This window comes from Eriocheir sinensis, chromosome 16, assembly GCF_024679095.1.
Source record: "Eriocheir sinensis breed Jianghai 21 chromosome 16, ASM2467909v1, whole genome shotgun sequence".
In the NCBI taxonomy this organism is placed as follows: Eukaryota; Metazoa; Arthropoda; class Malacostraca; order Decapoda; family Varunidae; genus Eriocheir; species Eriocheir sinensis.
Genome location: NC_066524.1, coordinates 5274691 through 5297191, shown reverse-complemented (window position 1 = coordinate 5297191; position 22501 = coordinate 5274691). Strand labels below are relative to the sequence as shown.

The 22501-nt window shown below is 43.2% G+C and overlaps 1 protein-coding gene across 3 annotated transcripts in view; it reads left to right on the top strand.

Annotated features, from left to right (window-relative positions):
• LOC126999209 (uncharacterized) overlaps positions 1-19886 on the top strand; it is a 39622-nt gene extending 19736 nt beyond the window's left edge. For all 3 annotated transcript variants that reach the window (XM_050861537.1, XM_050861536.1, XM_050861538.1), the window contains exon 4: positions 19781-19886. In XM_050861537.1, coding sequence (XP_050717494.1) covers positions 19781-19871 — 91 coding nt within the window. In that variant the 3' untranslated portion in view covers positions 19872-19886. The remainder of the gene's footprint in view (positions 1-19780) is intronic.
• Positions 19887-22501: the final 2615 nt, after the last annotated feature.

Here is a 22501-nt window from a genome sequence, read left to right as displayed (position 1 = left end):
ATAGACGCAGGGGTTCCCAAACTTTTTGTTCCTCAGTACCCTTAGACTCTTTTTATAGGTTCCCATGTACCCCTAACACTAAAAATTAAGCTTGATAGTAAAAAAGGACATTTAAATATTTTGATATTTTAAGTTTATTAGAGTCTTCATGTTTAGATTACATAGGCATCTTAAATGATGAAAACAGAAATAAAGCAATTACTAAGGTAAGATATACTAATCAACACAAAGAAAATGAGAAAAGTGCAATCTGAGTGCAGATTACAACACCATGTATTGTGCAAGTAATTGTTTCCTTCAGACCAAATGTACCCCCTGAAACGTGCAAATGTACCCCTGGGGGTACATGTACCCCAGTTTGGGAACCCCTGCGGCATAGAGGATGCAGAGTGGCCAACGTCTAGTCTTGCGGGAACAGGAGTTCGAGGAACACATCTTGTCGAATGTATCGACACCTGCCTTAGTGCCATTGTAAAACTCAATAATCTCCGGCTTTCCACTGGTGCCGATGCTGGGCTGAAAGTGCTGAGATGACAGCAGCAGCACCAGTTTCTTTTTGGTAGATGAGCTCCCGGGCACCACATGTACATGTAAAAGCAACACTGGGAGAAATTCTCCCTAAATGCAGAATAAATCCTAAACCCGGCGAGAGAGCTGGAGAACACACCCACCCTCAACTAAGCCAGACAAAGCACAGACGGTACATGGCTGGGCTAGCCTACCAAGCACCGCCTCATGTGGGAATCACGTGATGACAAGTTTACGACGGGAGATAATCTCCCCAGGTTGCCGATCCAGGGTTAAAAAAATATTCTTGGTCAGTTCCCGTGAATTTCTGACCCTCTGACCTTGTCCGTTATGTACGAATTCTGTTATAAGTGGGTCCGTTATATCGAGGGTTTACTGTATCTATATTTCCGACGCCTTGCTCCCTCATAGGAACTTCCCTGTAGGGGGTGGCTGCAGCAGAAATGTTTCCATCTCTCCCTGTTCTGGCACTCCCTCTCAGCACATTCAATCCTGCTACTTCCAACTCTCACTCCAGTACTCACTCACCCTATTGATTCACTTCACAGGTGGTCTTCCCCTGACACCCCCTCCCTCAATCCTTCCCTCATACACTCTTCATGAATTCGTTCTCCCCCATTCTCATCACGTGTCCAAACCATCTTAATGCACCACACTTTACCCACTCCACCACTCCACACTCCACTTCTTTCGCTGTCGCACCCATACCAAACCGCTTATACACACTTTCATTACTTTCTCCATCCCATCCTGACACAACATGCACCTTTTATATAACTCATTTCCACGGCACGTATTATTGATTGCTGTGCTGCATTCCATGTCCACGTCTCTGATGCGTAGGACAGAGTTGGCAGGATAATGCTATTCCTAACTCCCCTCTTTACCTCCATGCTTGCACTTCTTCCTTTCATAACTCTCTCCAATGCACCCACCACCTGTCTGCCCTTCACTACTCTTCCCCTCACCTCACCTTCCATACTGCCATGCTTACATAAACAGTCTCTAAATATTTAAACTCAGTCACCTCCTCCATTCTCTTCTCCCCTAACCTTATCCCACACTTCATTGTACCCTCTGCTCTAACTCTGTACAGCTTTGCAAACTCAATGACCTGTTCTCCCGGCCTCTCAAATACCATAACCTTACTCTTTCCATTCACTTTCAGCTTTCTCTCTTACACACCCTGTCAAACTCATCCACTATCCTCTGCAGCGCCCCCTCATTCTCTGCCAACAATACTGTATCATCTGCAAACAGGCCCGCAACCAATGACTCCCCCATACCTCTCACTTTCAGCCTGGACCAAGCACTCCCACTCTGGCTTTCACTTCTCCCATACAACCATCCATGTACACATTAAACAGCCATGGTGACATCACACACCCCTGTCACACCCACACCAACACCAAAACTCCCACTCAACTCACCTTTCACGCATACAGAGGCACTCACATCCTTATAGAAGGATCAAATTCCCTCCAGCAAATGCCCTCCCACACCATATATCCTTAGAACATCCCACAACCCCTTCCTGTCAACCCTGTCATATGCCTTCTCCAGGTCCATGAATGCAGCAAACAGCTTCCTATCCTTCTTTAGGTATTTTCAACTAACATTTTGAGTGCAAATATTTGGTCTACACAACCCCTTCCTTTCCTAAAACCCCCTAGTTCATCGCATACACTTTTCTTAGTTATATTTCTTCATCCTCCCATTTAACCCGCAGAGCACCAACGATGTGTGACATCCGTCACGCACTTTTGTAACGCTAAGGACCAATGACGGATGAGATCTGTCGCGTATTCCAGACCCTATATTTCCCGTCATACAGGTGCAATCTGCTTAATATTCATAAGCCTGCTTCCTCACCATATTCCCCAATTAATCACGAGTTTGCATCTTGCTACTGAGCAGCGCGCGCCCCCAAGGCAGCGTGGTGTACTGTGATTATGGTGAACACCTCCACTTATGCCAGCCATGTCTCGCCGCGTTCCCTCACGCCGCCTTCTTAGCCTTCCTGAAAATGTTCAGCTCGCTCTTGAGTCAGATGAGTACAGTGACACTGTAGAGGACTCATCAGGGGATGAATATAAACCGGGGGAAGATGAGGTGGTTGAGATGGAAAGCATTGAAGAGATACCGCTTCTCCCTGCAGGTGTGCATCGTCGCCATGTTGAGGAGTGTGTTGGGCAGCCTACTCACGCTTCCTTATCCTTCCCTCCTTCACCCACTGGTGTTGAGGCCCAGGATGTGGATAATAATTATTCATCCATGGGCCTGGTTTTCTTCAGCGATGGAAATAATGACATGCGAAAAAAAAGACGCAAAATTGTGTAAATGATAAGTGCCTTCAAAAACAGTGACATGTGAAAAGTGTTCTATCACTACGTGTTTCATGAATGATTACAATGAACGTGTGGCACAGCCTCAGCCCTAGACGCACGGGAAGTTTGAACTCGCAGTCTGGCCCAGAACCCCCCACCCCATCTGAACCCCTATTTGGCATCAATGAGTACTTTTTTGGTTTCCTTGTTTGTTTTAGTCATGTTTAATGTCCATTTCTGCAAAAAAAAAAAAAGGAAAAAAATCTGGCCAGTCTTTTAGGTGGTCAACAGTTACTTTTACTGTGGTACTCTGTGGGTTAAAACCGTTCCATACACTTTTCCTGCCACACTGAGTAGATTTACTCCCCGGTAACTATTACAATCACCTCTGCTCCCTTTCCCTTTGTACAGCGGCACAACAATAGCCTTTCTCCAGTCCTCCGGCACCTCACCCTGCTCCCATACCAGGTTACATATTCATAATATCCATACTACAACTACACCTCCTCCATACTTCAACATTTCTTCTGTTATGCCATCAGCTCCAGGGGCCTTTCCTACTTGTAATTTTTCCATTGCCTCCTCTATCTCGCCTCTCTCCACCCTCCCCTGTGGATCTTGCTGCCCTACACTGATCTTTATTCCTGCACTAGTCACTTGCTCTCCCTCACTCACTCTCATTCATTACAGTTTCAAAGTGCTGCTTCCATACTTCCCTTACCTCATTCCCTCTCACAGGCACCCCATCTTTCTTCTTCATGCTACAAATGTCATTCTTTTCTTCCCCCATTTCTCTTTTAACTTCTTTCCAGAAAAGTTTTTTGTTCTGGTATTTTGCTGAAATTTTCCTTCCAAAATCCTCATCCACTCTCTCTTTACTTTCCTTAACCAGCCTCTTCACCAGCATCTTACTCTCCCTGTACTTTCTCTCCCATCTCCCTCTCACCTCCTTCGTCATATTTCTCTGTCACATTTTCTCGTAATTCCTTTTCTCCTCAACTGCCTCTTTTATCTCATCCGTCCACCATGCACTCCCTTTCTTTCCCTTTCCACACACCTATACCCGACTACTTCCTCAGCTGCCCTGTACACTGAACAGTGAAAAACCTCATAAACCTCCTTCACTCCTTCATTCTATTCTATCTTTACTCCTGCTCTTCCAAGTATTTCCTCCAATTTCCTCCTATACATCTATCTCCCTGTGGCCACTGTCATGCAATTTCTCACTTGCTCGCTCCTTCCTACCCTTTTCCTTCTTCCCATTCCCTGTGAATTCCCATTTCTCCTTCATCCTAATTTTGGCTACTACTGTGAAGTGATCAGATCCACCATACATTCCTCTCACAACCTTTGCATCCATTACATCCTGTCACAACCTCGTATCCACAGCTATATGATCTATTACACTCCTCATGTCACCCCTTGCCCACGTATAGCTGTGACCTTGTGACTGTTCTCCAGTCTTATATCTCATCTTTCAACATGGATCTCATTTCTCTGTTAGCTAGGTAATTTTTCATCCATTCTGTCATTTCTCTCCCCAATCCTCCTCTTTTCTAATTTCCACAGCAGTCTGTTATTTCGAACTTTATCAAATGCCTTTTATAAGTCCAGAAATATGCAGTCTGCCCATCTGTCTCTCTCCTACACTATATAGGTATATCTATTACTCTGAGTAAAAACATTTGTGATTTGTGACACAAGATTTACCTTGTCTGAATCTAAATTGACTTTCATTTATTATTTTCTCTCTTTCTAGATGGTCTACCCACTGTCTATCTTCTCACACAGCGTGCACATGACACTTGTTAGAGAAACCGTTCTGTAGTTCAAAGGCTTTTTTTTCCACTCTTATGTGATGGGACCACATGTGCCCTCTCCCACTGTACTGGGACTTCCCAACAACATATAATATCATGAACTGGTTCTATTAACTGTTCACTGCACTCTTTCAGTACTTGACCTGATTTTTCATCTGGACCCATTGCCTTATTACCATCTAGTGATTTTAGTAGCCCCATTATCTCCTCTCTATCTGCTTTTGTGTTTTTCATTCTCTGGACATTTCTCTCTTTATTCCCCTTTTCAAATTCTGTCTTCTGGGCAAACACTTTCTGAAAGTGTTCATTTAATATTTCACAGATTTTCTTTACATCCTCAAAGACTTGGTCACCCACTTTGATCACATTCATGGCATTTTTTTCCTCAATATCTTATTTATGTCTATAAAAAGTTTTGGGTCCTTACATTTTTTATTATGTTCTTTTCATACTTTCTTCTTCTTCCCTCACTTTGGTGTGGTCATTTCTAGCTTGTCTATAGCTTTCCCAATATATGGCATTCCTTCTCCTTTTTAGGTTTCTCCATGCTTTATCTTTCCTCTTCTTTGCTTCAGGACATCTTTTTTTGTGTGTGTGTTCGCCTATAGCGCCAGTAGGGTTTCTTCAGGGGCCTGGTGGTCGGCCCAAGCCCGTCATGGCGCAGGCAGTTTTTATAGTGGCGCCATTTATGCGTGGCTCATGCTGCCCCCCGGAACTCATTCTTGATTCACTTGGACAGTTTCTTTTAGAGTCCAGGTTGATTGATGGGTGTTCTTCAGGACAGCATGTGGGTAGTCTTAGGCCACTCGGCAGTGACTGAAAAATCCCAGGTGGTAGCAGGTGGATTTGAATCCGGGTTGTCCAGCATGCAGTGAATGCAAGGCCCGCATGCTAACCACTCAGCCACCGCCTATCCATTAATACATTAAACCACTTTTTTTTCTCCTTGTTTCTTTCATTCATAGTAGGGTACCCAGTTTACCACACCTCTGTGCGTATGTGTGTGCATGTATTTACCTATTTGTATTTACCCATTTGTAGCATGCAGGGCCTGAGTTAGGCTCGGATAGTCCTGTCTCCTTGTCTACTTATATCCAATCTTTCTTTCATTTGGTGGACACTCTTCACCTCCATGGTGGTACAGAAGGAGAGACAAGAGAAAGGGCATTGCAAGGAAGAAAGGTGGTAGGGTCTTTGGGATGTATCATGAATGGCAGAAGTGTGAGCATGGAGGTAAAAAGGGATTTGAGAAATACAATAATAGTACCAACCCACACACATGCAAGTGAAACGTGGGCCTGGAATGAAAGTCAGAGGTCTAGAGTGCAGGCAGTGGAAATGAGTTATTTGAGGAGTGCTTGTGGTGTGAGTAGAATGCATGGAATGAGTAATGAAAGTTTGTATGAGCGTTTTGGAATGTGTCACATGGGTGAAGGGAAGAAGTGTGGAGTGGTGGAAGAAGTGAAGCGACAGACTTTAAAGTGATTTGGCCACATGGAGCGAATGGAGGAGAGTAAGATGACCAGGAGGGTGTATGTGAGTGAGGTAGAGGGAGGGAATGTTAGAGAAACTTTGAGCAGGCAAGGAGGGAGTGTCTGGATAGAGAGAGATGGAAACTTTTCTGCCGTGGCCGTCCCCTGGTGGGAGCTCCTAGGAGCAGGCATCAAAGATAAATGAATGAAAAAATCTTCGCCTCCACCTATTCCTCCTCCAGACTCTTCCACAAATCCATACTTCTCTGAGGAAAGCTGTACTTTTTATCTGAAGTATGTTCCCTTTCTCAGCTTCTTGTGTCCTCTCAATTTTCTCCTTTGCTCACTCCATCAAGTCCTCTCTATCTACCTTATCCATACCACTCATCAACCTAACGCTTTAATGACGACGATGCTGCTGGCGTCATATAATTCTTTCAGACGTGAGCAATGAGCATGATGCCAGCGCTGGAGAGTGAGAATCTATCTGGAATTTGAAGGGCGCTTCTAGCTATGTCTGTCAATGCTAACTGACTAACTGGCTCCTCTTTTGTCCCTTAGACGACTCTGTGCTAAAAATAGCCTACAGTTCCTGCCTACGCATCATGGCATCTGCAGAGTGATTATGTTCCCTCAGCCGGTCTGTTTCGGTGGTCTTCATTAAGTTTCTGCTCGTTGTGTGCGTGCTGAGTGTAGTCTTGACACCTCCACTGATGTACAATCGCGATATGAAGTGATGTCGCCGTGTACGTTTATTTTCGATTACGCAAGTATCGTTATAAATTTTCAAGAGTACCATTATTTTCCTGTATCTTCATCATAACTTAACTTAATATATTTTACAAGCTAGAAAAAAAATAGAAAATAAATATTCAATGATGTCTTACGAAGACTTGTCGAAATATTTTGACGCAAAGTGTTTTCGTTCACCAAGGAAAGAGTCAAATGAAGTCCAAATATTGACATATTACTCAAACAGAAAGTAAAATTATCTTCTCATGATCATTGTTAACAACAATAAATCTAACATATGCGCAATGTATAGGACATGCATAATTAGTCGATATCCTAAACTAGGATGGCGTAATTTATTTTATTTATACTCTCGTTTGATGATGACGTCATCGCCCGCGCACCATTTTACTATACCTATTATTCAGCCCTGACTCACTCTTTGCCTTTCGTGGTCAACATAATGATAACAAAAGTTTTCCGTGGACTTCTAATGCATGATAGTGATCAAGGGAAGATGCCCACAGCCTATAACTACCGAGGGATAGTGGGAGATGGAAAAATAAGAATAAATAGCTTCAGAATAGTCGTGTTTTGTAACTCCAAGCTCCTCACTCTTTGCCGCCGATCGCAAACATCATTGCCTTTCTTAGTCAATATAACGATGACAAAAGCTTCATGTAGACTTCTAATGCTTGGAGGTGATCAGTGGAACGTGTCCACAGCTTATAAGTGCCATAGAATAATCGAGGATGGTGGAGAAATAAGAATATATGGCTTTGAAATGGAGGTGGTGGTGGTGTGACATTTGTTTGCTTTGAATTCCATTTCCCATTTGTTGCTCCACTCACATATTGCATTCAGATCCTGCAACCCCAAACAATCTTCCTCCATCCTTATCCTTCTTTGCATCATCAGCTTTTTACTCTTTCTGGCATATCGTTGATATGAATCAAGAACATTATTGGTGCAAGTACAGATCCCTGCAGCACTCCACTTGTCTTTGCTCTCCATTCTGATTTTTCATCCCTTACCACTGTTCTCATTTCTCTTCCTACCAGATACTCCCTCATCCAGTTTTTCATACTGCCTTCCAGTCCTCCTCTATACTCTAATTTCCACAATAGTCTATTATGCGGCACTTTATCAAAAGCTTTGTTCGGGTCTAGGTATATACAATCCATCCATCCATCTCTTTCTTGTACTATATCTATTACTCTAGAGTAAAAACAAATCAAATTTGTGACACACAACTTTCATTGCCTAAATCCAAACTGGATCTCGTTTATTATTTTTTCTCTTTCCAGATGTTCAACCCATTGGTTAATTTTTTTATATATAATTCTTTCGCACATTTTACAGATTACACTTGTGAGAGACTGGTCAATAATTTAATGGCTCATGTCTGTCCCCTCTCTTACAAATTGGTATAATATTTGTTCGTTTCCATTTTCTTGGCACTGTTCCAGACTCTAATGAACAATTTATAATATAAATTGCCTCTATCAATTCTTCATTGCATTCTTTTATCACTTTTCCTGATATATCTGGTTCCATGGCTTTTCTTCCATCTAGTGATTTCATTAATTTCCTCAACTCTTTTTCATACACTTATCTTCTTCATTCTTTTTAACTCCATCCTCTCTTTCTTCTGTTTGAAATTCAGTTTCTTGAGTGAACACTTTTTGAAAATTTATATTCATCACTTCACTAATTTCCTTGTCCTTATCATAAGTTGTGTCATCTTTTATCACCGTTATACTCTATTCTTCTGTTTTCTGTTTACATATCTATAGAATAGTTTGGGTTCATCTTTACATTTTCCCACTTTTTTTTTTTTTTGTTTTTTTTTTCATATTTCTTTTTTTCTTCTATCCTCACTTGTGTACATTCATTTCTTGCCTGTTTGTATTTATCTACAGTACCCTCTCAAGTTTCGCGCTCACCTCGTTCCGAAGGTGCAGCGCTAAACTCGAGGATCGCGAAACTCGAGGTATTGAAAACACTGAAAAAACGCTTATTCCGACCTGTGGAGATTTTTTATTTATTTATTTATTTATTTATTTATTTATTTATTTATTTTACATGTGGCCTATGGTGCCGGTATACTATCCATCTGGCCCTGATGGTCGGCCCCGAGTTCGTCATGGAGCAGGCAACTGTTTATAGTGGTGCCATTATTACTGGTTAATGCTGCCCCCTGGAGCTCACTTTTTTTCCTCCTTTACTCCCTTGTTATCTCAATATACGTACCTTGGAAAAAGGAAGAAAACAGGAAGAGAGAACGGGTCGTTTTAAAGCCACAGATGAAGCCTTACAATTGGCTGAGCTATGAAAACACCCTTGTGATTCGCTGGGAGACCGATGATGTCATCGCCGGCGCTCACCCAATCAGCGGCCTCACTGCCTTAAGGCGGTGTCACACTGGCCATTTTCCTCTAACCGTTGTGGCTACTGGCAACGCCCGTACACCCATCCGGGAGCGAGTTGACGGTTGTCTGTAAGCTGGTGTCACACTGACCTTTTTCTTCCCACCGCGTTGGCAGCAGCTTGGGGAACCGGCAAGATTTCCGGGAGTGCGTCACACACATAAGGGGAAATTAGAACGGTGTGGGGGGAGGGGCAGAAGGGTGAGTCAGGTCATGTCATGACACACACACACACACACACACACACACACACACACACACACACACACTCATGCACAGAAAGGGAAGTGAGAAGGGTGGGGGGAGGGAGGGGCAGAAGGGAGTCAGGTCATGTTTTGACCAAAGCCCTGATTTGACTGTCCTTTCTGCCCCTCCCTCCCCACATCCTTCTCATTTCACCTTTTGTGTGTGTGTGTGTGTGTGTGTGTGTGTGTGTCACAGGTATGGACATGACATGACCTGAGTCAGGTCATGTCCTGACCAAAGCCCTGATCTGACTCCTTTCTGCCCCTTCCTCCCCACGCCATTCTCATTCCCCTTCTTTGTGTGTGTGTGTGTTTGTGACAAGTCAGGACATGACCTGACCTGAGTCAGGTCATGTTTTGACCAAAACCCTGATCTGACTCTCCTTTCTGCCCCATTTTCCCCACATCCTTCTCATTTCACTTTCTGTGTGTGTAACGGGTATGGTCATGTCATGACCTGAGTCAGGTCATGTCCTGACCAAAGCCCTGACCTGACTCTCCTTTCTGACCCTCCCTCCCCACACCCTTCTCCTTTCTCCTTGTTTTCATCCTCTCTATCTCACCTTTCACAAGAGGGGCTCATTACCAGAGTGAAGCTACACACCTCCTCTCGAGTCGGGGGCTCGTGTGGTATTGAGGCTGCGCCAAGCTGAACCAAACGCGACAGGGAGGAGGCGGCGGGAAGTTCAAACGCTGTTAATGTGTTAATAAGTCTCTCTCTCTCTCTCTCTCTCTCTCTCTCTCTCTCTCTCTCTCTCTCTCTCTCTCTCTCTCTCTCTTTTTTGCCATAGCCACAATGTTTGGAGGAAAACGTCCAGTGTGATACTACCTTTTAAGGTAGCATGCGTGACGCCAATGGTAAGTAGACGTGACCCGTACATGTCAAAGCAGCGCGAAACTCGGGATGGTAAGAACTTCGGACTAACCGCGAAACTCGAGGATCGTGAAACTCGTGAGGGTACTGTATTTGTTTCATTTCTCCTTCTTTTATAATTATTCCATGCCTTATCTCTCACCTTTTTAGCATCCATACATATCTTGTTATACCATTCTGTTTCCCTTTTCCTTTATTTCATAATATGGTACATATCAGGGTTGGGTCCAAGTACATGTACTTGGACTTAGACTTAAGTACAGATTTTCATATACTTGTACTTGTATGTAGACCCAGAGTACTTGAAAAATACCAAGTACATTCAAGTACAAACAAATACATTGTATTTAATCAAAAGCTATATACTGTATATAGATTCTTGTGAACTTTGTGATGATACTATTGGGTAAATACGTATATTGAGTGTTATGATATTGTAGTGAAATATTATTATCTCATAAATGTGTACGTACGAAAACTTCTAACTCATGCTTTACATATCTAGGACAGGACTTTTATTTATTTATTTATTTTTATTTTATCTTTTTTTACGTTGTGGCCTTTGGCACCGTCAGGCTTTTTCACTGGTGGGACCTGATGGTCGGCCCAGCCCATTGTGGTGCAGACGAATGTTTATAGTGGCTATCTTGTTTTGGCTCATATTGCCCCCCGCAGCTCATCTTTGAGCCTCTCTTTGGAGAAGTAATCTTGAGTCCGGGTTGACAGGTGGTCCTCAGGGCAGCATGTGGGAATCTTAGGCCACTCGGCGGTAACTGAAAATTGTGGCGGCCAGGATTCGAACCCGCGTCCTTCCTGGATATCTCGGACGCGGCACTGGCACGCTAACCACTCAGCCACCGCCTCCCCGTGCTGTCATTGTACTTAAGTACTTGTACTTAAGTACAATGACAGCACCAACTATGTAAAATTCTTTGACTATTTGAATTCTAAAGTGGAGCACATCTTGACCCACTCTCCCTTCGCTGAAATCTCCATCCTAGGAGATTTCAATGTTCACCACCAGCTTTGGCTTTCATCCTCTTTCACTGACCATCCTGGTGAACAAGCCTACAACTTTGCTATCCTCAACGACCTAGAGCAGTTGGTCCAGCACCCTACACGTATTCCTGACCGTCTTGGAGATCGGCCCAACATTCTAGACCTCTTCCTTACCTCAAACCCTTCTGCTTATTCTGTCAAACTGTTCTCTCCGTTGGGCTCCTCCGATCACAATCTTATTTCTGCATCCTGTCCTATCGCTCCTGTACATCCTCTGGACCCACCGAAGAGGCGATGCTTCTGGCATTTTGCTTCAGCTCGGTGGGACGACCTGAGGATGTACTTTTCCGATTTCCCGTGGAATGATTATTGCTTCCAGGATAGAGACCCCTCTGTGTGTGCTCAGCGCATCACAGAGGTGATTGTCTCTGGAATGGAGGAATACATTCACGCTAAAAAGCCTTGGTTTAATCACGCTTGTTCTCGTGCTGTCAATGATAGAGAGGTAGCTCACAAAAGATACCAGAGCCTTCAAACTAATGCTAATTATGAACTTTACATTTCTGCCCGAAATCGTGCCAAATCTATACTCCGACTAACCAGAAATTCTTTCATTAATAGAAAATGTCAAAACCTTGCTTTCTCTAACTCTTCCCGTGACTTCTGGCATCTAGCCAAAAACATCTCCTCCAACTTCACTTCTTCATCTTTCCCTCCACTCCTCAGTCCTGACGGCAACACTGCCGTCTCATCTATCTCTAAGGCTGAACTCTTCTCTCAAACGTTTTCTAAAAACTCCACTCTGGACGATTCTGGGCATATTCCTCCTACTCATCCCCCCTCTGACTCCTTTATGCCTGTTATAAAGATTCTTCAAAATGATGTTTTCTATGCCCTCTCTGGCCTCAATCCTCAGAAGGCTTATGGACCTGATGGAGTGCCTCCTATTGTCCTTAAAAACTGTGCCTCCGTGCTGTCACCCTGCCTGGTCAAACTCTTTCGCCTCTGCCTGTCAACATCTACCTTTCCTTCTTGCTGGAAGTATGCCTTCATACAGCCTGTACCTAAGAAGGGTGACCGCTCCAATCCCTCAAACTACCGTCCTATTGCTTTACTTTCTTGTCTATCTAAAGCTTTTGAATCAATCCTTAACCGTAAGATTCAAAAGCACCTTTCCACTTCTGACCTTCTATCTGATCGCCTGTATGGGTTCCGCAAGTAGCGTTCTACTGGTGATCTCCTAGCCTTCTTACCTGACTCTTGGTCATCCTCTCTTAGCCGTTCGGTGAAACTTTTGCTATTGCGCTGGACATATCAAAAGCTTTTGATAGGGTCTGGCACAAATCTTTGCTTTCTAAACTACCCTCCTACGGTTTCTATCCTTCTCTCTGTACCTTTATCTCCAGTTTCCTTTCTGACCGTTCTATTTCTGCCGTGGTAGACGGTCACTGTTCTTCCCCTAAATCTATTAACAGTGGTGTCCCACAGGGTTCTGTCCTATCTCCCACTCTTTTCTGTTGTTCATTGATGATCTTCTTTCCAAAACGAACTGTCCTATCCATTCTTACGCCGATGATTCCACTCTGCATTATTCAACTTCTTTTAATAGAAGACCCAACCTTCAGGAACTTAACGACTCAAGGCTGGAGGCTGCAGAATGCTTAGCCTCAGACCTTACTATTATTTCCGATTGGGGCAAGAAGAACCTGGTGTCCTTCAACGCCTCAAAAACACAGTTTCTCCACCTATCCACTCGACACAATCTTCCAAACAACTATCCCCTATTCTTTGACAACACCCAGCTATCACCTTCCTCAACACTAAACATCCTCGGTCTATCCTTAACTCAAAATCTCAACTGGAAACTTCATATCTCATCTCTTACTAAATCAGCTTCCTCGAGGCTGGGCGTTCTGTACCGTCTCCGCCAGTTCTTCTCCACTGCACAGTTGCTGTCCATATAGGGGCCTTGTCCCCTCGTATGGAGTATGCATCTCATGTGGGGGGGCTCCACTCACACAGCTCTTCTGGACAGAGTGGAGGCAAAGGCTCTTCGTCTCATCAGCTCTCCTCCTCATACTGATAGTCTTCTACCTCTTAAATTCCGCGGCAATGTTGCCTCTCTTTCTATCTTCTATCGATATTTCCACGCTGACTGCTCTTCTGAACTTGCTAACTGCATGCCTCCCCCCCTCCCGCGGCCCCGCTGCACTCGACTTTCTACTCATGCTCATCCCTATACTGTCCAAACCCCTTATGCAAGAGTTAACCAGCATCTTCACTCTTTCATCCCTCACGCTGGTAAACTCTGGAACAATCTTCCTTCATCTGTATTTCCTCCTGCCTACGACTTGAACTCTTTCAAGAGGAGGGTATCAGGACACCTCTCCTTCCGAAACTGACTTATCTTTCGGCCACCTCTTTGGATTCTTTTTAGGAGCAGCGAGTAGCGGGCTTTTTTTTTTTTATTAATGTTTACTTTTTTGTGCCCTTGAGCTGTCTCCTTTGCTGTAAAAAAAAAAAAAAAAAAAAAAAATGACATGTAAATGGATTTGGACTTTACCCTTTCCATATGATGATGCCGACGTCGGTGTCATGAAGCGCCAGTGGCGTATACGACGACTGAGTGATCCTGTGTTCTGTTCTGGCTGTACCAAGGATCTCCGTAGACGGTACAGTCTCCAGGATTGTGAGTTTCAAGTTTGCGATTCACCGAGTTTGTGATAGGGACCCCTCTCCAAAAATCAATTTTTATTGAAATTATTTATTTAGTTATTTATTATTTTATTGAAAAAGGTAACTGACCGCAAACAAACTGTTATTTAACTATTATTGTATAGGAATATGCTGAACAAATACTGTCTTCATTAAGTATGCATAATAGTGATAATGATGCATATACATCAATTGAAACTTATCAGCGAAGTCTTGAATGTTAAAGAATATAATGTCAAGACATATAAGCTTCGTGATGGGTCAAGGAATATACATATACAAGTGTAACACACACACACACACACACACACACACACACACACACACACACACACAGTATAATGATACGTATACCTTGCCATGAAGCAAGGCTTTGCCGTTTATTGAAACCGGTTGTAATATTCATACCATATCATTTATATATAGATACCATATATATCGTATGATATTCAAATTCATATATACACAACATAGCGCATTCATATCCACATTAGATAATATGTTTTTCATCGTATCCACGCCGCATCAAATACTCATTATGATCACATCACATTCATATTCATAACAGCCTATCACATCCCAGTAACATGAAAGTTATTGATATTAATTTCTCATGCATATCATATAACCATATTTTATTAATTTTCTTATCATATATTCATATCTTTTACATCAATATTCATATCCATGTTTCATGTTTATATACATATAATTATATCATGTTATTCAATTTTTTCACATCACACATTATGCATAGCATATTTAAAGAATCACATCATGTTCATACTATATTCATCAGTAATTAGTCATACCATATACATACTCATATCACAGTTACATTCCTGTCATAACGTATCATATTCATATATTCACCTCAATGAATATTCATATCCATATATAATACATGTGTAACACAGGCTATTTTATAAATATATTTGTTGTTATAATTCCGGATAAACCTTCATCTTCCTTTTTTCAATACACCCGTAATGGATTTTAAACCGACTGACTGTACTAACTATACTTATCTCACAATACTGAACATACCATGTAGCTACTTAGTTTGTTGCTTCTTTGGTGGCACGCAGCCACTTGGCGGACACCTCCTTGTCTTGGAGAAAGGAAAATATGCTCACTCCACGCTCACTCTGGGTCCTGTTCTTAAGTTTCCTTCACAGTGAGGCACACAGCACTTGTATGGCAGTATTGTCTTAGTAAGAGGCACAAATAATGTTTATGTTTACAAGTTTTTCAATGTTTTTGCCGTCATTAATGCACAAAACAGAGAGTGTGACCCCTCCCGACCGCAGCTGACCCGACACTACCTAGCACTACCTGTGCTACGTCACGGCCTACTCACCCCCCCAGTGAAGAGGCCTTGCTTCCTCTCTCTCTCTCTCTCTCTCTCTCTCTCTCTCTCTCTCTCTCTCTCTCTCTCTCTCTCTCTCTCTCTCTCTCTCTCTCTCTCTCTCTCTCTCTCTCTCTCTCTCTCTCTCTCTCTCTCTCTCTCTCTCTCTCTCTCTCTCTCTCTCTCTCTCTCTCTCTCTCTCTCTCTCTCTCTCTCTCTCTATCTCTCTCTATCTCTGTCTGTCTCTCTCTATCTCTCTCTCTCTCTGTCTCTCTCTCTCTCTCTCTCTCTCTCTCTCTCTCTCTCTCTCTCTCTCTCTCTCTCTCTCTCTCTCTCTCTCTCTCTCTCTCTCTCTCTCTCTCTCTCTCTCTCTCTCTCTCTCATATACAATAATTTTTGTTATGATGTTGGTTTGGAAATATCTGGATTAACAACCCTTTCACACACCATGACGTGATTCGTGTCAAAACAGAATCGTCTACATCTGAGCTTTTGACTTGAATCGTGTCAAAAAAACTTTTAACCCTCTCGCACACGATGACGTGTTTTGCGTCATCAAGGGTAAGAGGTCCTGGTGCATGGTGACACGAAACGCATCATAAAAGTAAAAAAAAAATGATTAAAAATAAGTTTTCGGTGAAAGTGCGTCAAATTTGGGAGCGTCGTTTGTTGGGATAAGTTTCTTAATGGTAACATATGGCAACCTTTCTAAGGAACGTGGATGAGGAGCGTGGAGCAATTTTTAGTCGTTAGTCTACTCTGACGGAAGAGGAAAAAAATACAGTTTTCTTGGGGTAAGTCAGGAACTAATAGGCGTATGAGAATTTTGAGAATACCATAAGAATCCTCACTAAATTCTGCTTCAAAACATGTATTCAGCTAAAAAAGTTGGCCCACAAAATTTTGAGCTAGCAAGTGGGGAAGAGTTGGTACTTAGGATTTATTGTCTACAATACTCTACATGGAGACTTGAAACGAGTTTGTATTGTTTATATATATTTTTTCTTCTATCTTTATTATCGCATGTTCTAGTACAAGTCTTTATGAAGCCATTGATACCAAAGTTATTGGGGTACGATATATCTGTGAGGGTAAAATACGTCCAGGAATGTTGAGTATCGCGGCGGCAAAAAAAGGCCGGTCGGGCCTGAGAAATGCATGGTGAGTGGAACAGAAACTTATTGGAAACTTATTGGAAAAGCGAGAGGGTTAAAAATTCGCCAAAAGTAAAATATCTTTCAGAATCACGTCAAAATTTTTTGCGTTAAAGATTCAAGCTAGGCCTATAACAAATTGTCAACTCTCTCGTTCCGTTGGATTTGAAGTAATAAGTACCCTTGGCATAGTTGCCTCTCAGCAGGCAGCCTGTGAGTGCAGACTGTCGTCCCTTTAAATTGTGTCCGGAGCCTGGTAAGCCTGGATTACAGTTGTCAGATGAATTGGTGAAATGTATTCTTACTTTCGATGTAAAGTGATCATGCCGTGATACTACATTTTGTTTTTATATTCACAGTGACCAGTAACTGCCTAAGAAATTATCAAGTGAAAAGATTTTGAGACCCACTTGTACAGAGCATGATGCTGATTCTCGTGATGGTGATGATGGAAAAAGTGAGAAAAAAAAAATGCAGCAGTATTAGGGAGAGAGACTTAGTGGTATTTATTATGATTATTATTGTGTTTGGCAAAGTTCTTCCAGACAGCAAATAGGTGTGCTAATAGTCATGTTTGTTATTATTATCAAAACTCTATTCCAGACAAAATTGACTTCTACTTTGCCTGCCTTGACCTGCCCATTGTGTTTTGTTTGCCGCCCTTGAGCTGTTTCTTCTACTGGAGAGAACAAAATAGATAGAAAAATATAGTTTTCCTCCATTTTCTCAAGAACTGCTGGCCGTATGAAAATTCCAATGATAGCATTGGAATCCTCATAGAATCCCCTTTTATTAACATGTAACTCAAAAAGTCGACTCAGGAAGTTTCGAGCTACGAGGTGGTGAACTTAAGCATTTCTTATTAATCTTCAATCAATGTTATTTTTTTCGAAGTCAGTAAACTTTGCTATTTATTTGCATTTCTTGATATTTTTTTTCTTTCACAAGGCAGAATAATCTCTTCCAAAACCAACGATATATAATAATGCCAGGAAAAAAGAATACTCGTGGGTGAAATCGATAACATGAAAAAAAAATTCGCTGCACGGTCAGGTCATTCCGCGAGGCCCCCAAGGGAGCCCCAGACAGATGTCGCAGTGGAAAGAGAAACTTATTAAACTTCTGGTGTGAAAGGGTTAATTACACTGGGCAAATTTTCTGTGGATCTTCAGTCTAACCACGATTTCCACTAGTGTGATTCTCATTTGTTTCTTGTTATTGCTGCTGGTGATGATGGTGAGTAATACCGTCATCCTTTGGTGAAATCTACTGTAGCTTTGGAAGATCGTCGACACGTCAGAAAACCATGGAAATATGAGAACCACGCCAGCAGAAATCATGGTTTGACTGAAGATCCACGAAAAATCTTCCTTTACAAATGAAATACAGTCGTCCCTCAAATAGTACGGGGGTTAGGGACCCAGGAACCCCGTACTATTAGAAAATCCGTATAAAATTAGTGCCCCCCTCAGAAACACTCCTGGCACTCCTACGGAATCTGGGTCCTGCCTGGCTCAGCTATTACCCTCGGGTCGAAGTTGCCAGTTATGCATTTTCTGCTGCAGTCACAGTGCAGTGTTACCACGCTGGGGAGGTCAAGGGGGGACGAAGCCCCCTCATTAGAGGTCAGGTTATTTAAAGTTCGGTTGGAGTAGTTTAAATATGTGTCCCTTAACTATATAATATGGAAGCGTAATGTCGTATTTTGGAGGCGCGGAGTCAATCTCCACAATTACCTTTTCGTATCTTATTTCATGTATGATTTAGAGAGCAATAGAAACTGTGGTAGAGAGTAAGAGAGAGTGTGAGTGTATGACATGGCTTACTCGCTGACTATGTGGAAGAGAGTGTTACCAGGATGGCTCGCTTGCCCAGCGTGGTAACACTACAGCAGAAAATGCATAACTGGCAACATTGGCCAGTGAGTAAAAGCTGAGCCAGGTGGGACCAGGATTCCGGAAGCCCCAGTCACACATTCACGACAATGACTCCCGGCGCCCTCCCGACATCAGACCATGCGCTGCCAGTTTTAGAATGTTGCGCTGCCAGACGTACGTAACGACCATCGGAAGTCCATCCCCTTGAGTGCCGACCATAGCCGATGTCGAAACGACGTCGTTGAGATGGCATCCGACGGCCGTAGCTTATTCGCGACGGGTGACAGATATCGGGGAGGGCCCCGATTGTTTTGAAAATGTCCAAATCTGTCGGTGTGCTGCCCGACGGTGGGAGGCGTGGTCTGAGTCGGGAAAGCGCCGGGAGTCATAGTCGTGAATGTGTGACTCGGGCTATAGGAGTGCCCACTCCTGCCCACCAATTTCTTGTTTAAGGTAAGAAAATGCCTATTATGTATAATAGGTTAATTTATGAACAAACAGAAAAGGATGGCCTTTATCTTCACTCTTGCAGCACTTGGAGCACTGGCAGTTATTGCAGCAAGAATTTCTTTTACACTATGATAGATACAGCCAACACTGCTCTCATTCACGTGGTGTGCTCTCCCTACCGCAACATAACTCATACCAAAACGTAACTTCTCCTAAATCTGAATTCATCTGCAAGGTGAACACCTTTCTTGAATGCTTTGGTGCTTTGAGCAGTTGTTTTGGCTTGTATATTGGGTCCCATGATCAGTTTTTGTGGTAATCGAGAAGCGTAGCTGAGGTTATGCACACACACGGACTTAGGGAAAGCTCATAGGTTTCAATCTGACAGAACAGTGTTCCTGATGTTGTGCACACACATGGACTGAGGAGATGCGCATGGGTGGCAGTCTGGCAGAAGTGTTGCCACTCACGCCATGACTACTTGGTGCGACGAGCAGGAAATTTAAAAATCCTAAAAAAATCTTCTGTGACGATCTGTATAAAACCAAAACTGTACTATTTGAGGGACAACTGTACTTCACGAAGAGAGTACCAAGACACTTCTTGAACAAAAATGTTCCATTCCTTTCCATTAGGGTGGGTGAGGTGATGCACCCCCAGGTGTATGCCCCCATTGATTGATTGACTGATTCCTTTGGTATCCTCCTGTCTTTTATTAGGAGCATTGTAATGCAGACATTCTGTTCACTATTTTGTTTTACTCTTGGGCTTTCCTGCACCTTAAAGTTAATGGTTTGTATGAACCCACAGGTCACAGACAAGGACAGACGCAGGGCCAGTGGCATTCCGTGAAGTGAAGAATGTTTCCGTAATGGACTCAGGTGAGCGGAAGTACTGTTAGCAGAATGACAGGGTTTTTAACTGAACTATTTTCCTTTTGATCACATCCAATAATTTCCTGAATGTGTGCATGCATGCCAGCCTCTACAATTTGAAAGTTAAGGCCACAGAGAGTAATAAGGAAGGAGCTGGCAAGTAATGAGGATGGAAATTGATAAGGTTTTGGAGAGGGTACACTGTGTTCTTGTCACATGTATGTTCAACATATGCAAAATTGAGTACATGTGTTCAACTTATTCCTACCAAGCTGTATGCATGTACCCCCAAAATATGCTCCTACGTAAATTCTCTAACTGTTGCTACTCTGTCATGGAGCCACTCACTCACTCAATGGGCCAGAAGCCTTTCTTGTTAGATATGGGAGTGTTTTGTGCTGGATCATGCAATTTTTTCTCCATATTATTTACCATATTATTTACATCTGCTACAGTGTCTTTGCTTTGTAAAACTAGTTGATTGTATCTATTATTTGATTTAGATTGTATCTTTTATTTGCTTTAGCATTAATGTTGTATGTTTCACAGCACTATTGCAGTGTTAACCCATCCGCTGTGATTGGCACGGATTTAGCCTTCACTGGTATCCTGGTAGCATATAGTCCCAGGTCTTTCTGTGCCTCTGTGGTGGATAGTGGAATGTTTCCCATGTGGTATTGGTATGCTGGATATCCCCTCCCAAGGTGCAGGACTTTACATATTTCTTCTTTGAATTGTAGCAGCCACTTTTTGTTCCATTCCTGTAGCTTGGGATGTCTTCTTGTAGGAAATATGCAGTCAAGGGGTTAACCCCTTGACTGTGTGGTGTGAGACCATATAACTTAAGAGTCAGATAATTAAGAATTGGGTGGATATCACAAGTGCTGACTTGCTTCAAATTAAGAAAAACGCTCCTCAGCCTGAACTACTGCTAAATGACTGCTGCTCATGCGGTTCCAGATGTTGGAGAACCTGCATGAAGAGAAACAATGAACATTTTTCTAATACAACGGATCCGTAATAAAATCAGGATTCTATGCCTAAAATTGGTTTACTAACAGAGTAGTAGATGAGTGGAACAGGCTGAGCAGTCATGTGGTGAGTGCTAATACAGTTGTCACATTCAAAAATAGATAAATTCATGGATTAGATTCATGGGAGCTTAGGTTCAAAGGAGCTGCCTTGTACAGGCCTACTGGCCTCTTGCAGACTCCTATGTTCTTATGATATACAGTAAACCCTTGATATAACAGTGTCAGGGGTGAGGAGTCGGTACTCAGCCAGAATGGTCTTAAAATGGGGCATGAGTCACCACCCCAGAGATTAAAGTGTTCAGTGTGTTAACAGTGCAACCACCAGCCAAGTGTTTTTTTTTTTTTTTTTTTTTTTTTTTTTTTTTCGTTGTGTGTTGTTGGCATCTCTGCATCTTCCTGGTGAGGTGCCCCCAGTGATTCAGGTGGGGCCTGATGGTGCGCCATGGGCGCCCTGGCATGCCCGTTCTGGCGTTAGTGAGGGCAATTGGCTCATGCTGCCTCCATCTGCCATTCCCTCAGACTCTTTCTTGCTTAGCTGGGCTTAGCTGAGTCCGGGTCTGTGGTGTGGTGGGTGGTAATGGTGGGTGTGTATAGTTTCTCGGTGAAATCACTCGGTAGTGAGGATTCGGTCGATGGCATCTGATTCCATCACTTCGCCCAGCCTATCAAGCTACCTATGTGAGCCCCCTACCTAATGAGAAAAAGTCAAAAGTAAGCAATTAAATATAATTATAAGTTCTCAATACAACTCCAACCATGCACAGATACATGGAACCACCACCACCAACATACTCAATCACACATAACACCACCAACAAAACCATTCACGCACAAGAAACACACGCAGCAACCACCCGCCGATCACGAAGAAGTAGACAATAAGGAGTTACTACAGTACCCTCTCGAGTTTCACGCTATCCGAGTTTCGCGATCCTCGAGTTTAGCGGTTAGTCCTAAATTCTTACCATCCCGACTTTCGCGCATTATAACCCCAAGTTTCACGCTGCTTTGACATGTACGGGTCACATCTATTTACCATCGGCGTCACGCACGCTACCTTAAAAGGTAGTATCACACTAGACGTTTTCCTCCAAACATTGGGGCACTGGCAAGAGAGAGAGCTTCTTCCTGGTGGATCCTGATGGTCGGCCCAAGGCTTCTTCCCGGTGGGGCCTGATGGTCGGCCCAGACCGTTCTGGCGCAGGCGAGTGTTTATAGTGTCGCGTTTGGTTCAACTCGGCGCAGCCTTAATACCACTCGAGCCCCCGACTTGAGAGGAGGTGTGTTGCTTCACTCTGGTTATGTGCCCCTCTCGTGGAATGTGAGAGAGGATGAAAACAAGGAGAAGGGTGTGGGGAGGGAGGGTCAGAAAGGAGAGTCAGGTCAGGGCTTTGGTCAGGACATGACCTGACTCAGGTCAGGTCAGGTCCATACCTGTCACACACACAGAAGGTGAAATGAGAAGGATGTGGGGAGGATGTGGCAGAAAGGTTGAGTCAGATCAGGGCTTTGGTCAAAATATGACCTGAGTCAGGTCGTGTCCTGACTCTCCCTTCTGCTCCCCCTCCCCCCACCCTTCTCATTTTCCTTTCTGTGTGTGTGTGTGTGTGTGTGTGTGTGTG